At 41.7% G+C, this 15,826-nt stretch overlaps 1 protein-coding gene across 2 annotated transcripts in view; it reads right to left on the reverse strand.

The window, feature by feature from the left end:
* The window catches only part of CPQ (carboxypeptidase Q), a 341,853-nt gene that overhangs the window by 247,172 nt on the left and 78,855 nt on the right, over positions 1–15,826 (reverse strand). For both annotated transcript variants that reach the window (XM_070392147.1, XM_070392148.1), the window contains exon 3: positions 289–496. In XM_070392147.1, the coding sequence (XP_070248248.1) occupies positions 289–496 (208 nt within the window). The remainder of the gene's footprint in view (positions 1–288; positions 497–15,826) is intronic.

The raw sequence follows: 15,826 nt of genomic DNA on the forward strand, positions 1-15,826 counted from the left end.
TCCCACTAATGAAAATACATAATATACTGGTTATATAAGGAATGTTATGGGATCATCACAAATGTGGAAAGTTTTTTAAAGAATGCACAAATGATGCCTGGAATCCCGAAAAGGCCAAATTAGATATTACAAACAAATGACCAAATGTGGGATAGGGGAAATTCCATGAGCTAATAGTTTTTTTCATTTGAATGGTTTGTTTTCATTTCATAAGGGCTTCTCTTTCATGGAAAACTCTTTTTTGGGGGTGGTTTTTTTAAAGGATTTCAAAGTAGCATCATGACAAACCTGTAAATGGAGAAGGAAGCCACCGATCGAATGAGGGATGCCAAAGCCCCCACTTTGGCAGCTTCCACTGCCCCCTGGACTCGGTATTTCACTGTGCTGGAGTAGTTGGTATAAGGTTGATTATAAACAACAATCTTCCCTCTTGCTTCTTGGGCCCTTCTCCGCAGTTCATCGAAAGAGGTCACCACCAGAACTTCTGCTGTAATGCCTAGAAATAAAAGTCATATGAGATTAACTTATACTTTCCGATCAGCCAGGTTGGACTGGCGCGCGAAAGGTCACATATGCTCTATCTGCTACATCTGGAAAACTGTTTGAGTAGATCAAAGTGTCACAGCCATTTGCCATGGGAGAAAGATTGTGGGGGTTAGCCAGTTTCCCAAGAGAGAGAAAAGGCATTCAAAAATTAACATACAACTCCTGAGGTTGTAACATACAACTCACTTGACCAGCTGGTATTAAATTGCAAGTGGCTTGAAAAGATAGGTTTTTTCCCCTTCTTTCCCACCCTAAGAAGTCACAAATTTCACAGAATGACACGAATTATTTTATAAAGAAAATGCATTTTAGGAAGCTCCCCTTGGGATTAATGAAACACATATTTATCTTTTCATAAAACTATTTTGATATGTTGCTATACAACCTTCCTTCATGACATCATACAAAGGATAGTCATTTATAAAGAATGTTCTTAGAAGCCAATGATGTTCACTACCTTTTTCATTGTTGTTGTTAATTCTCACCAGAGGATATTTTTCCATTGGCCTTTAGAAAGAGTGGAAGGTGAAAGGGCCGGCGGGGCACGTGGCCCCGCAGGCATCCGGCAGGGAGGATGACGGGCAGCCATGGCCGAGGCAGCGCCTGACCAGATAGGTGCAGGCCCGCGGACGCCCAGAAGGACCCGGGCCGCCCTCCTCGGCCTCCAAGTCACTTTCGGGCCGAGCAGCGGGAGACCCAAGGGCCAGGCGGGGTGGTGGGCGGCCCGCCTCCCGGTGACGCCCACGGCGGCAGGCCTTGCATGGGAGCCGAGTGGCTGGCTTCCCATCCATTAAGGGACCTCCATTTTGTATGGAACCATGTGCTCAGCGAAGGCTCCTTCCCCCTCGGAAGGAGCCTCTGCTAGCCACACCCACCATTTCTCTGGACTAACCAATGGTAATCAAGGGAAGTGCACGCCATCGCTATGACCACATCCTGTGTAATGGGTCACCAGCTCGCACCTGGCCAATCGGCGGGGGGCACAGCCCCCTCTCCCACCCCTACTCCAACCCTCTATAAAACCCCTGGTTCGAGCAGACTGCTTTCTCTTTGCCACCTGCTGCTGCGTCAGTAAGGAAGGTAGAGGAGCTAAGCCCGGGCTTAAAATAAAAGACTCTTTGCTTTTGCATCGGACTGGCTGGCTCCCTGGTGGCTTCTTGGGAATCTTGAAATCTGGGCATAACAGAAGGGAGGGGAAGAGACAGAAAGAGAAACATCAATGTGAGAGAGACACATAGATTGGTTGCCTCCTGCACGCACCTCTACCAGGGCTGGGGATCAAACCTGCAACTGAGGTATGTGCCCTTGACCAAAATTGTACCCAGGACCCTTCAGTCCATGGGCCAACACTCTACCCATTGAGCCAAACTGATTAGGGACACTTTTAAAAATATATATGTTTTTATTGATTTTAGAGAGACAGGATGGGAGAGAGATCAAGAGATAGAAACATCATTGAGAGAGACACATAGATTGGCTGCCTCCTGCATGCCCTGACCGGGAATAGAATCAGGGACCTCCTGGTTCATGGGTTGATACTCAACCACTGAATCACACTAGCCGGGGTGATCTTCATTAACTTTTAACAAATAGTCAATGTAACCTTTCCTAAGAACCACAAAAAGTCAGCTTGTTTTCTTTCCTCCTTTGTACAAAACACTCATAGAGGATGTGGAACTTTCCCATGCTTCTCAATTTACTTGTTCACACCAACTACATCACGATTCTTCACATAACATTTTTGAAGATCTTGTATAGCTGTCCTGTGATCCTGCTGTCTCATTTAGAAGAGGCATGCTATCTTTCCTCAGACCACAAGTCTTGCCGGATCTTCCTGATTAGGGAACAGGGTTTCACAGGTTCTGAGAAGTCATTCAAAAACTGCCAGACCACTGAAGATCCAATTTTATGGAGCAGTTAGAGTAACAACAACAAAAAATAAAATAAAAAAAATATTTAGCAACAAAGGCCAGATGCAGTGGCTAAATATAACTGCCTAAAAGAAAGTGGCAGGCGCCTACTGTTTTGTGGCTTTAGACACACAGTCATGAAATATGTCAGTTAAAAACCAAAGTATCAACATATATTTGGCATCCTTCCTTAATCTTGCAAACTAGAGAACTGGGTTTTTTCTGGAAGCTTAACAGATGTCATTAAAATATTAACTGTTGCTTGGAAAATTCTTTTAAAATACACTGCAGTTATAAGAGAATTCCTGCTTTCAATGTAGATTCCATCACAATGGACCCTCCGGGCAGGCTCTTCTCAAACTCTATTTCCACCATCCAGACTGAATTTTTACTTTTACTTTAGAGTGATTGATTGCAGATCTGTAAGAATGTCTCCACTAACATTCAGATCTCAACATTTAATTTATAATCTAAGAAAAGCAACATGCAATTATGGAAAGTAAGGAAGCCACTACTTGTTCACATGATAAATATGTGCCAAAATACAAGTCAGGGTGCAACTAGACAGATTTTGAGAATCATAACTTTCTAAAATCTAGTTACCTTGAAACTTGACTGGCATTATTAGTGGCATAGCATGAGAATTTTGTTGATGGTTTTCAGCCGTTTCTAATGAAAAACAGATTCAATGGTTTACCTAAGGGGCGTCCTAGCAATGGGGTAATTTTGGCATTTGGATTGGAGCCACTAGAAATGAAGCCAAATTTCTATAAATTTTTATAAGCCACTGCAAAATTAAAGTCATACAAGTGTGGTATTTCTCTCTGGTCTATGCTTCAAGTTCTTTTAACAAATGAGAGAGTGACAGAGTGCTGAAGAGCTGAAACCTAACGTAATGCAAATCACTAGTAATAGCTATAGGTCAAAACATATCACCATGAACTTGGAAGAAGAGTTCAAATTAATCTGTTTTCCTGAAAGCTACGCCTTGTCGCTGATTCTTTTGTCTTCTTCATCCCCCATGTCTAGTCAATCCTCAAACACTAATCATATTGATTGAACCCAAGTCCCCCCCACCCCATTATACACCCTCACATCAGGCCCTTATTATCTGTCTTTTGAACTGGAATAAATATCTCTCCCACCAGTCACCCACCACTATTGCTGCCCCAGCCTCCAGCCCAGGTCCTTCCATTACATGTCAACAGAGCTGCCAGCTTGAACTATTGGAACTGCTGAATAAGTAGATCAGCCACTTCACTATCTCCCCGGCCCCACCTTACCCCTCTTCATTTACATACCAAAGACTATCTATCTCTACAGACACTGCATCCCTTTGCTTTCAAAACCCATCAATAAAATTCCCACTCACCATGCAAGTTCACTTCTGTGTCTTTGTTCACACTATGGTACATCATGTCATGTTGAACCCATTCTCCCTAATTCATCATGTGACAAACACCTATTTTTTCCTCAGGTTGCCATTTAAAAATCACTCCTTTAGGAAGCATTCCCTGGCCTCTGGCCTCTTGGCTCAGCCCTTCCTCCCAGCCCCAGGGAGGGCTGATTCATGCACCACCCTTCTTTGGACTTTGAGCATGTCCTGGGCAGTTCTGGGCCTTGGACGGTGGAACTCTGCCTATTAAGACTCTCTCAGCTACTTAAACCGTGGCCTCCTCAGGGTTTGGGGCCATGTTCGTTTTTGTTTGAATCTCCAGGGTCTACCACAGTGGCTCGTGTGTGTGTAGTAGTTAGTCAATAAATACCTCCTTGAGTGGCACTGCTTCAAATAAGGGATCCTTGGCTGGAGCTAAATCCTTTCCATAAAAGTGCAATTTTACCCTTAAAGTTTGATAGCACTTCTTCCTCAACAACTCCGAAGTCTGATTCTCCTGCCACCAGAACACAGCCGCACAATAATAGCCAAGCACAAAAGGCCTTGGCGGTCAGCACAGAAATACAAGTTCCAAGTGTGAAAACTCAGAACGCTCTTTTTCTCTCTCTTAGAGCCTAGTGACCCTTACTCAACACAGAATGCGAAAGCTAGTATTTAAGCCTATAAACTATGAGAAACAACAAATAAAAGGAAGAGAGGTTTGAAAGAGGATAGCAACAGTACAAGAAGACAACATGTAGAAGAACAAATGCTAATAGAATTGTATATCATGTTGGCAATGTTCTATCTCCGTGATAACTCGGTAGCCGTTGGACACACAGGGCTGCTGAAAACTTTAAATGAAACTAATGTGATCAGGAACTGGATTTTTAATGTCATTGCCTTTAATGAATTTCTATTTAAATTTAAATAGCCATATGGGTGTAGCGGCTGCTCTGTGGAACTCACAATCCCCACAGGCTCAGCCATTATGCAGGCAAATGGCTGCAAGCCTCCCTGCCCGCCCTGAGGGGCCTGGCTTCCTGACAGCTCCATAACCCAGTGACGCCAGGGCCATGACCTCCCCCAGAGGTCACAGACCAGGTGGACCCTATTGGGCATACTTCACTGGAGAAGGCAGGGTGTGTACTAACACTTAAGATTTTTGCTACAGTTGAATAAAATAAAACTAGGCCATCTGGAAAACTTCACTCTTCGATGTTAGTTTGTGTTTTGACACGTTACGCAAAAGCAATGCTCATGCTGCCTGCCCATCAGCAGCTCCACTGCCCTCCTCCCCGCTGGTCTCCCTTCTTCCCTTCCTCCCATTCTCAAAAATAGCACATGGGAACCTCCAAGAACTCAAAACTAGTGTCAGATTCACAGCAAGGCCTGCCCTGACCTCCCTATTTATCATTGCAAACCACTCCCAACTCTTGCTTAACTTTTCCACGGAATTTATCAGCTTCCAGCTGCAGCCACTGCCATGTGAGCTCCTGGCGGGTAGAAATGTTTGTCTGTTTTATTCACTAATGTAACCAAAGTAACTGAAATGGTGCTTGACACACATACACGCATAGGCACAAATACACACATGCACACACACATATACCGAATGAATGAAAAGAAACCAAAAAATGTAAAAGTATAATAATACCCCATCCGTGGTCACCCTCCAGAAATGTACGCTTCCAAGGAAATTGTGTATTTCTGTATATTCTGTCAGGGCACATACCCGGGTTGCGGGCTAGATTTCCAATAGGGGGTGTGCAGGAGGCAGCTGATCGATGTTTCTCTCTCATCCATGTTTCTATCTCTCTATCTATCTCCGTTCCTCTCTCTAAAAATTATTAAAACTGATAAATTAAAAAGAAAACACTGTTGGGTCGGACTGGTGTGGCTCAGTGGTTGAGTGTCCACCTATGAACCAGGAGGTCTGGGTTCACTTCCTGGTCAGGGAACATGCCTGAGTTGTGGGCTTGATACCCAGAAGGGGGCATGCAGCAGGCAGCCAATCAATGATTCTCTCTCATAATGAATATGTCTCTCTCTCCTTCTCCCTTCCTTTCTGAAATCAATAAAAACATATTAGTAAAAAATTGTATAATCTGGGGAAGAAAAATAGGCAAACAATAACTTTCAAAAGAGCACAGAATGTCACAAGTGCTAAATGAAGTGCAAAGTAAAATATCATCAGGGATGTAACACTGGCAAATATGTTCTCCTATGCAGTGTGCTCTCTTGTTTTGTTGATGGTTTCTTTTGCTGTGCAGAAGCTTTTTATTTTGATGCAGTCCCATTTATTTATTTTCTCCTTAGTTTCCCTTGTCCTGGAAGCTGTATCAGTAAAGATATTGCTATGACATATGTCTGATATTTTGCTGCCTATGGATTCTTCTAAGATTTTTATGGTTTCCTGTCTTACATTTAAGTCCTTTATCCATTTTTAGTTTACTTTTGTTAATGGTATAAGTTGGTGGTCTAGTTTCATTTTTTTGCATGTATCTGTCCAATTTTCCCAACACCATTTATTGAAGAGACTGTTTTTACTCCATTGTATGCTCTTGCCTCCTTTGTCAAATATTAATTGAGCATAATGGCTTGGGTCAATTTCTAGGTTCTCTGTTCTGTTCTATTGGTCTATATATCTGTTCTTTTGCCAATACCAGGCAGTTTTGAGCACAGTGGCATTTTAATATAGATTGATATCTGGTATTGTGATCCCTCCAACTTTGCTCTTCTTTCTCAAGATTGTTGTGGCTATTCAGGGTCTTTTTTATTCCATATGAATTTTTGGAGAGTTTGTTCTAGGTCTGTGAAATATGCCATTGGTATTTTAATGGGGATTGCACTGAATCTATAGATTGGTTTGAGTAATATGGACATTTTAATTATGTTGATTCTACCAATCCATGAGCACGGTATATTCTTCCATTTGTTTATGTCTTCCTCTCTCTCTTTTTTCAACATCCTGTAGTTTTCGGAGTATAGGGTTTAATCTCCAAAATGTATAGGGAACTCATATAACTTAACAAAAGGAAGATAAACAATCAAAAAATGGGCAAAGGACCTAAATAGACCCCTTTCAAAAGAGGACATACAAAAGGCCAACAGACATATGAAAACATGCTCAAAGTCACTAATGATCCAAGAGATGCAAATCAAAACGATAAAGAGGTACCATCTCACACCTGTCAGAATGGCTATCATCTACAAATCAACAAACGACAAGTGCTGGGGAGGATGTGGAGAAAAAGGAACCCTCGTGCACTGCTGGTGGGAATGCAGACTGGTGCGGCCCCTGTGGAAAACAGTATGGAGTTTCCTCAAAAAATAAAAAATGGAGCTCCCATTTGACCCAGTAATTCCACTTATAGGAATATATCCCAAGAAACCAGAAACACCAATCAGAAAGGAGATATGTACCCCTATTTTCATAGCAGCACAATTTACAATAGCTAAGATTTAGAAACAGCCTAAGTGCCCATCAGATGAGTGGATTAAAAAAACTGTGGTACATCTACACATGGAATACTACGCTGCTATAAAAAAGAAGGAACTCCTACCATTTGCAACAGCATGGATGGACCTGGAGAGCATTATGCTAAGTGAATAAGCCAGTTGGAGAAAGATAACTATCACATGATCTTACTCATTTGTGTAATATAATGAACAACATAATCTGATGAACTAAAGTGGATCCAGAGACATAGAAGCATCGAACAGACCATCCAACCTCAGAGGGAAAGGGGGAGAGGGGGGAGGGATCAACCAAAGGACTTGTATGCATGCATATAAGCATAACCCATGGGCACAGACAGTAGCGGGGGTGAGAGCGTGTGCTAGGGAGGCTGGGGAATGACCGGGGAGAGGTCAATGGGGGGAAAAGGAGACATATGAAATACTTTAAGCAATAAAGAATTAAAATTTTTTTAAAAAGTTAAATATCATGAAATAATAACATACACCAATATTAATTCTGATGGGGGAAATCAAGGAAGTTTCCCATAAAACTTTGTAGGTCTAAGAAGATCTCAATAGGCTGAAAATAAAGAAAGGGGCAAAGAACAAAGAAGGGAAGACCAAAGTAGGTAAAACATCTATTCATTTACAATGAATAGGGGGCTTCCTGCCAGGCCCCAAAACAAAAAAGGGAACACTCCAAAACCTTCTCGTTTTTAACCAAAATATCCTCATTCTATTAATTCCAAGAAAGCAAGGAAAACAGTCTCCTTGAAAAAGGTTTCAGAGGGAAAAAGGTTAAACTCAGCTATTATTTGGGTGAAAGTTAGAAAAGCAACAACTCCAAATGATAGCTGGTGGTATGTGACCCTCCCCTCCAACTATCTCCTGAGATCAGGCTCAAATTAAACCTGTCCGTCAGCCTGGCAAACATGCCCGGACTTGACCTCATCGCCATGCACAGGCACAGGAAATTAGCATCATCTCTAGAGGCAGCTGTCTCCCTGACAAAGCAGCATGCCACACGCCGACCTGAGGGAGAGCCACCGAAAAGCACCTTGTCGGCTTTGACCTCTGCAAGGCAGAGGGTACACATTTGGCTGTAAAATGGAGGGGGGCCACCCTGGAACCATTATGTCTAACCTGACATGTGAGGTAGGACACTCAAGGTGGGCCGGGACTGAACTCAGCCACCGCAGCAGCCACGAGCACAGAGTGCAGACCAATCCCTAGCAACCGGATCACCGGGGATCCAAGCTGCTTCCAGTGGTGAGGTCTCAAACATTAAAGAAAATCACACCTTTGAGAACCTTGATTAATTTACTGATTATCACAGGAAGCATTTATACTCTAAAACAGCGGTTCTCGACCTGTGGGTCACGATCCCTTTGGGAGTCGAACGACCCTTTCACAGGGGTTGCCTAAGACCATCGGAAAACACATATATAATTACATATTGTTTTGGTGATTAATCACTATGCTTTAATTATGTTCAATTTGGAACAATGAAAATACATCCTGCATATCAGATATTTACATGACGATTCATAACAGTAGCAAAATTACAGTTATGAAGTAGCAACGAAAATAATTTTATGGTTGGGGGTCACCACAACATGAGGAAGTGTATTAAAGGGTCGCGGCATTAGGAAGGTTGAGAACCACTGTTCTAAAACATGAGGTGCACTGTGTTGAAACAGGTGGTTCTGAACACGGTTGCTTTCTCTCCCACCCACTGGGGTATTTCCTTTTAACGGTGACTGGTGTGGGTGAATGAGTGCTTTCACAAGAGCCGTTGTCACCAATGCATCCGGAAGTTCTTTGTACCTCAATCAGCTTCCAGTGGTATTTAAGGCCTTAGCGGTGGCGGAAGGACAGAGGTGAGTTTCTGGCTTCAGGAGACTAAAACAGGACTAGCTATTATGGTTTGGGGGTCACAGATGGCTCACAAAAGGTAGGGTCTATGACATGAAAGCTAATGGATTTGGGGACACTGGCAGGAAGACTGGGGAGGAGAAGAGAGGACTGAGATTAAAGCAAGCAGAGAGTGAGGGAGAGAATGGCACCAGAGGCTGGCGGTGTGTAGGGCGACCTCACATGGGAGCCTGGTGGCTGTGTGAGGGACTTGGGTAGGGATAGAGAAGTCAAGCAAGTTCAGATTCACATTTGGAAAGCATTGCTAGGCTTAGTGTGATGAAAGGCTTGGAGGAGGTTAAAAAAACAGATTTGGAGGGCTATTTAGGGGCTACTGCACTTTCTGAGAGGTGACAGTGGCTTAAACTACAAAGCAGGGCAGGGGAGATGAAGTAGCAGCCGCTTGGGCAGTAGGGAGTGGACACGTGCTGCTGCCGTGGGGAGACTGGCCTGACGGGGCTTCGTGCTCCACTAACCACACTGCCCAACCTGGACCAGGACTCTTTTCCTTGGGAAAGTGGTATGTGAACGGAGATTTACTAATCAGATCCCTCAAAATGAAGACACCACCATTTAATTTTAAGGTGAATCCTATCAGTGAAACTTTGTACATTACTCTAAAACTGTTTTATAAAGTATTTGCTATATTACATTGTTCCTATATTACATTATTTATTCTTCAAAAGGTTATTTTAAAGCAGGGTATTCCTTATCCATAACAGGCATAGTGTCCATCACTATGTACCCTGGTGGGAATACTGGATGTAAATCTCACTAGCCTTTGATCCTGGATAAGTTGCTTATCTTTTCCCAGACTGTAACATGAGAATCACAATCCCATTGACACCACCAGGATTCTTGTGAGCGTCGGATGACATGATTGAGGTAAAAATTGCTGTGTTATAAAGCATTATAAAACAATAAGAATAAGGTATGAAGGGTTTGGGGCATATACCAAATAGGTATAAACAGCAATCATCTGATTTATTTAAAATTTCACTTCAAAGTAGTCATCAGGAATAGAACAAAAATAGTGGGTATGGTTTCAGCAAATAGGGAGCCACCTGGCTCAGAGCAGAGCTCTTCTTTTTAAAAAAAAATATATTTTATTGATTTTTTTACAAAGAGAAAGGGAGAGGGATAGAGAGTTAGAAACATCAATGAGAGAGAAACATCGATCAGCTGCTTCCTGCACACCCCCTACTGGGAATGTGCCCGCAACCAAGGTGCATGCCCTTGTACGGAATCGAACCTGGGACCCTTCAGTCCGCAGGCCGACGCTCTATCTACTAAGCCAAACTGGTTAGGGCAGCAAAGCTCTTCTGATCACATCACACGATTCCAGAGGCAGAGTGACTTCTTGTCAGTTTTGACCAAAGTGATAGTTTAGGCCAGCCGTGGGCAAACTACGGCCCGCGGGCCAGATCCGGCCCGTTTGAAATGAATAAACTAAAAAAAAAAAAAAAAAAAAAAGACCGTACCCTTTTATGTAATGATGTTTACTTTGAATTTATATTAGTTCACACAAACACTCCATCCATGCTTTTGTTCCGGCCCTCCGGTCCAGTTTAAGAACCCATTGTGGCCCTCGAGTCAAAAAGTTTGCCCACCCCTGGTTTAGGCGCATATCATACAGATCCCACATGGGGCTGGCGGAAATGCTGAGGAAGCTTCATGGGTCTGCTTGGCAGCAAAGGGTCCGGAAGGAGTGATGGAGGGAAAGGTGAGAGGAGCAGGGAAGGGACTTTTCGAAGAAGCATGAGCAGAACAGGGCATCAGAGAAAAAGATGCCAGGGACCCTATCTCAAATTATACCAACATTGTATTCTATTATTTCCTCAACTCTCACATGCCCATCACATGCCTTGTAAACTGCAGTGTCTCTCTCAGAAGACACTGACACTGGGCTTGCCCATGGGACATGCTGGACAATGCAATGTGGTCACGGCTGAGCAGAAACTTGAAGAGCCACTGCAAGCTTTGACTGTCTCTTACGAGCCCTTTTCCTTCAGCCACAAGAATGATAAATTCCAGATGGGGGCTTCTCCTTCAGTCTGCATCCTGGAGTGGAAAAGTTATCTGAGGCAGAAGCAAAGACACTACCAACTTTATATACATGAAATGTGAGCGGGCGGATGTCTTATCACATCTTCTATATATATAAAAGCCTAAGTGACCGAACAATCGGTCAGCCGGTCACTATGACGCACAGTGACCACCCAGGGGGCAGGCACTCAACGCAGGAGCTGCCCCCTGGTGGTCAGTGCACTCCCACAGCCAACCTCCCACAGCTGGCCAACTCCAGTTGGCCTGATCTGGACTGGGTGAGATGACCCCGATCGCCGGCCAGGCTGAGGGACCCCACCCATGCATTAATTTGTACACTGGGCCTCTAGTGTATATATATAAATTGAATAAGAAATAAATCTTAGTGGCTGCAAGCCACAGCAATTTTGGGGGTTGTTTGTTACTACTGAGTGAGAACTAACGAAGGAGCCCTGAATATAAAGTTTCTGTCAGAGCATTTCACCATGTATAGCTGATGACAGATAAGATATAGAATAAATTTATTTAATACCTTAGGGAGATTGTTCAGTGAAAATTAGATAACTACTTTCTTCCTCCTATCACACCTCAAAGTGATCAAATGATCAACGCTAAACTGATTTACTGAAAACAAACAAATCTGAAGAAGAATTTAGCAAGTGCCAGTGATTTAATATAGGCAGACTAAATAGCAAGTAATTTTAAATAGGAGATAAACCCTAGAGATCATTAAAATACATTCCTTGAAAGCTTCAGTTAGCTAGCCCACCTGATATCGCTTCTAAAAGATACAAGTATGCCTGTTGTACTGTTAAATAATTCCATACACTTCAGTAGATTTCAATATTTCATATCTAAATGCATTTTCCTTCTAAGTTCCATCTTCAAAAACCAAGGGCAAAAATGATAGAAACTCGTGTGCATACGCTTATATTGAAGTATAAAATAATGTTATTATAGGGTTATATCAGACAGATAAAATAAGTCTATGACAGCTTGCATTTTTAAAATGAGCTTTTTTTATTTAGCTATGTTTTGAAATTTAACTTTCCGATGCTCTTCTTAGAGATGAGAAACTTGGGGGGGGGGGGGGAATACTGTAATGACACAGAATTTCTGCCCTCGATAATAGAAAACCTGGCTCAGTGTCATGATTCTGTTTGACACAGCAATTTGCCACTAGAAGATTTTCAGGACACGATAGAAATATCAGAACCATACACTATATGAGAATTTCCTGGGTGCCATTTATTAAAGTTCATTGGATGAAACAACATAAGTCCAACTATCAATGTCAGTCAATTACAATTACAATTAAAAGCCATTACCATACAGTTTAAGCTGGAGAGATTTAAGCACGAGAGCATTGCCACATTTAATAGGTGAAAACAAGAAGTTTCAGGAAAGTACAGGAAGTTCAAAAATCCTACCAAACTAGAAAGTAACAGTGCTTGAATTTGAACCCAGGTCAGATCAACTCCAAATCCATGCTTTTCTCATCTCATTCCACGCAGATAACTCCCTAATTAACTTAAATCAGCATGTGCTTATATGTTTTTTGAAACTCAATATAATCACTATCAAAATCCCAGCATCAGTTTTTGCAGACATAGAAACATCCAACCTAAAATTCATTTAGAACCTGAAGAGAATCCACTCATGTAAAACAAAGCTGGAGAATTCACACCTGATTTCTGATTTCAAAAAATACTAAAAATACTACAGTAATCAAAACAATGTAGTGTGTAGTACTTGCATAGAGTAATGAAATCAAATAGAGAGCCTGTGTTTGTGTGGGCGGGGAGGGGGGAGATAACTGTGTGTATGGTATGTGTATGATTAACTGATCTTTGATAAGGGTGCTAAGACCACTTCAATGAATGGTGTTGGGATATCTAACTAGATATCCACATGTACAAGAGAAATTGGATCTTTATTGTACACTGTAACCAAAAATTAACTCAGAAGGAATTAAAGACCTAAGCTATACAATTCAAAATGGGTTAAAGACATAAAACCATAAAACTCTTAGAAGATAACATAGGGGGAAAGCTTCATTACATTGGACTTAGCAATGATTTCTAAGATATAACACCAACAGCATAGGCAACAAAAGCAAAAATAGACAACTGGGACCACATCAAACTTAAAAACTTCTCTGCAACAAAGAACACAATCAGGAGAGTGAAAAGGCAACCTATGGAATGGGAGAGAATATTTGCAAATAATATCTGATAAAGAGTTAATATCCAGACCATAAGACGTTCCTGGCTCCTGGTGCTTCCCTTCTTCGTCTTTGGCATCTGCGTTGTGCTCTGCCCCTACACAGCTCTGGGTTCTCCTGGACCTCACATCCTTATTATATTGCCCAGAGAAAGAATGTCTCTTCCACCAGTTCCCATGGGAAAGACAAAGCAAGCTTCCTCTCCCCAGAAGCCCCAGCTAACAAGTCTGTTTCAGACTCAGGGGTTATATGCCCACTCTGAATCCAACCCTGTGGTCTTGGGGATGGAATATGATGACTACCTTAAGCCAAGCAAGATCCACCTCTAGACTTGGAAAAGGGGCCAATGCCACCCAAACTACTTGGCCATAAAAAAAAGAACAAAATCTTACCATTTGTGACAGCATGTATGGACCTAGAGGGTATTATGCTAAATGAAATAAGTCCACCAAAGAAAAAAAAAATACCATATGATTTCACTTATATGTGGAATCTAAAGAGCAATGTCATCAAACAAATAAAACAAAAACAGACTCACAGATACAACAACAGACTGATAGTTTCAAGATGGGAGGGGGGTTGGAAGGCTGGGTGAAAAAGGTGAAGGGATTGAGAAATACAGGTTTGTAGTTACAATATAGTCATTGGGATATAAAATACAGCTTAGGAAATATAGTCAATAATATTGTAATAACTACTATATGTATGGTACCAGTTGGGTATGGAAATATCAGGGGGAACACTTTGTAAAGTATATGATTATCTAATTACTATACTGTACATCCAAACCCAATACAAAATAATACTTAAAGTAAATCATAATTGGAAAACTAAAAATATATTAAAAATTAATTAATCAATCAATTAAAATAAATTTAAAATAAAAAATGTAATCCCTTCCTCAGCTAGTACTAAATTTATTACCTGATTTAAGTTTCTTGTAAAGGTTTTTAATTCCAAGATGCTCCTGAGTCTAGAAGGGGAGCTAGAGGAGGAGCTACAGAGAAGCTTACACAGGCTTTACTCTGAGGACTTGCTCCTCCTAGGGTGGACCACAACACCAGCACCAGTTAGGAGCTTGTGAGAAATGCAGGGTCCCAAACCTCACTTCAGAACTAGAGTATCAGATCCTGCATTTAAAAAAGACCTGCAGGTGATTCACATGCCTATTAAAGTTTGAGAGATGATTCTGGAAGAAGTGGCTCTCTGTATTAGCTACTAAGCCACAGAATCATCTAGGGAATCAAAATAACAGGTTTGTGCGGTGGGCTCAACTGTGTTCCCCAAAAGTGATATGCTGAAGTGCAAACCTCCAGTAGCTGTGAATGTGACCTACTTTGAAATAAGGTCTTTGCAGATAGTGTGTTATAAGAGGAAGGAGAGGATGATTTGAATACAGAGACGGATGAGACACAGGGAAGAAGACCATATGACAACATAGACAGAGATTGAAGTGATGCAACTACAAGTCAAGGAATGCCAAGGATTGCTGGCAACCGCCAGGAGCTAAGGAGAAGCAAGGAAGAATCCTCCCCTAGGACCCCGAGAGAGAGCATGGCCCTGCCGACACTTTGATTTCAGACTACTCTGAGAGAAATAAATTCTGGCATTTTAAGTCAATGAGTCTAGTAATTTGTTATGGTAGCTGTAGGAAATTAACATACTTGTGTCTCACCTCCAGAAATTCTGATTTAATTATTCTGGGCTACGTTCTCTGCGTTAGGGTTTTAAAAAGCTCTGTAATTCTAATGTGAAGCCATGGTTGAGGCTCACTGCTGTAAATGCTCAGAGCAGATAAGAAAGCTTTCTACCTAACTCTGAGAAATAGTCAAGGGAAGTAGGAAGTGCTAAAAAAAAATTGTAACTTAGTGAAGATGAAAGTTAAATGTTCGCAGGTGTTTGTATTTCTTTAAATTATGCTCAAAATAGTATGCATAGCCATTATATATAAACTTTATATATGATGATTTCCATTGCTTTGTTTGAATAAAGTATTTTAATAGAAACCATAAAAAAAGAAAATTTTATGTAATATAGTAACAGACAAGAATCTATTTCTATCACAAGTATAATCTGTGGGGACATTGTCCCTTTTCCCCCATGTCCATTTAGTAGAACCTTTTTCTATTGCTGGGAACATGACTACCTAGAAAAAAAAAGGCTTCATTTTCCAATTTCTCTATAGCTAAGTGTAACCCTGTTACATAATGGAGGCGGGGCATGTCTTCCTCCTCCCCTTGTCTCCTCCTTGGTCGCTCCAATGCAGATAAAGATGCTATCTTGCCATGAGGTAGAGTTGGAGAGTAATGTCTGGACAGGAGTCTGGGTTAATAACCCATGGAACATAGT

Source organism: Myotis yumanensis, unplaced genomic scaffold (genome assembly GCF_028538775.1).
Source record: "Myotis yumanensis isolate MYYU_CA2020_CCGP unplaced genomic scaffold, mMyoYum1.0.hap1 SCAF_15, whole genome shotgun sequence".
NCBI classification, from domain to species: Eukaryota; Metazoa; Chordata; class Mammalia; order Chiroptera; family Vespertilionidae; genus Myotis; species Myotis yumanensis.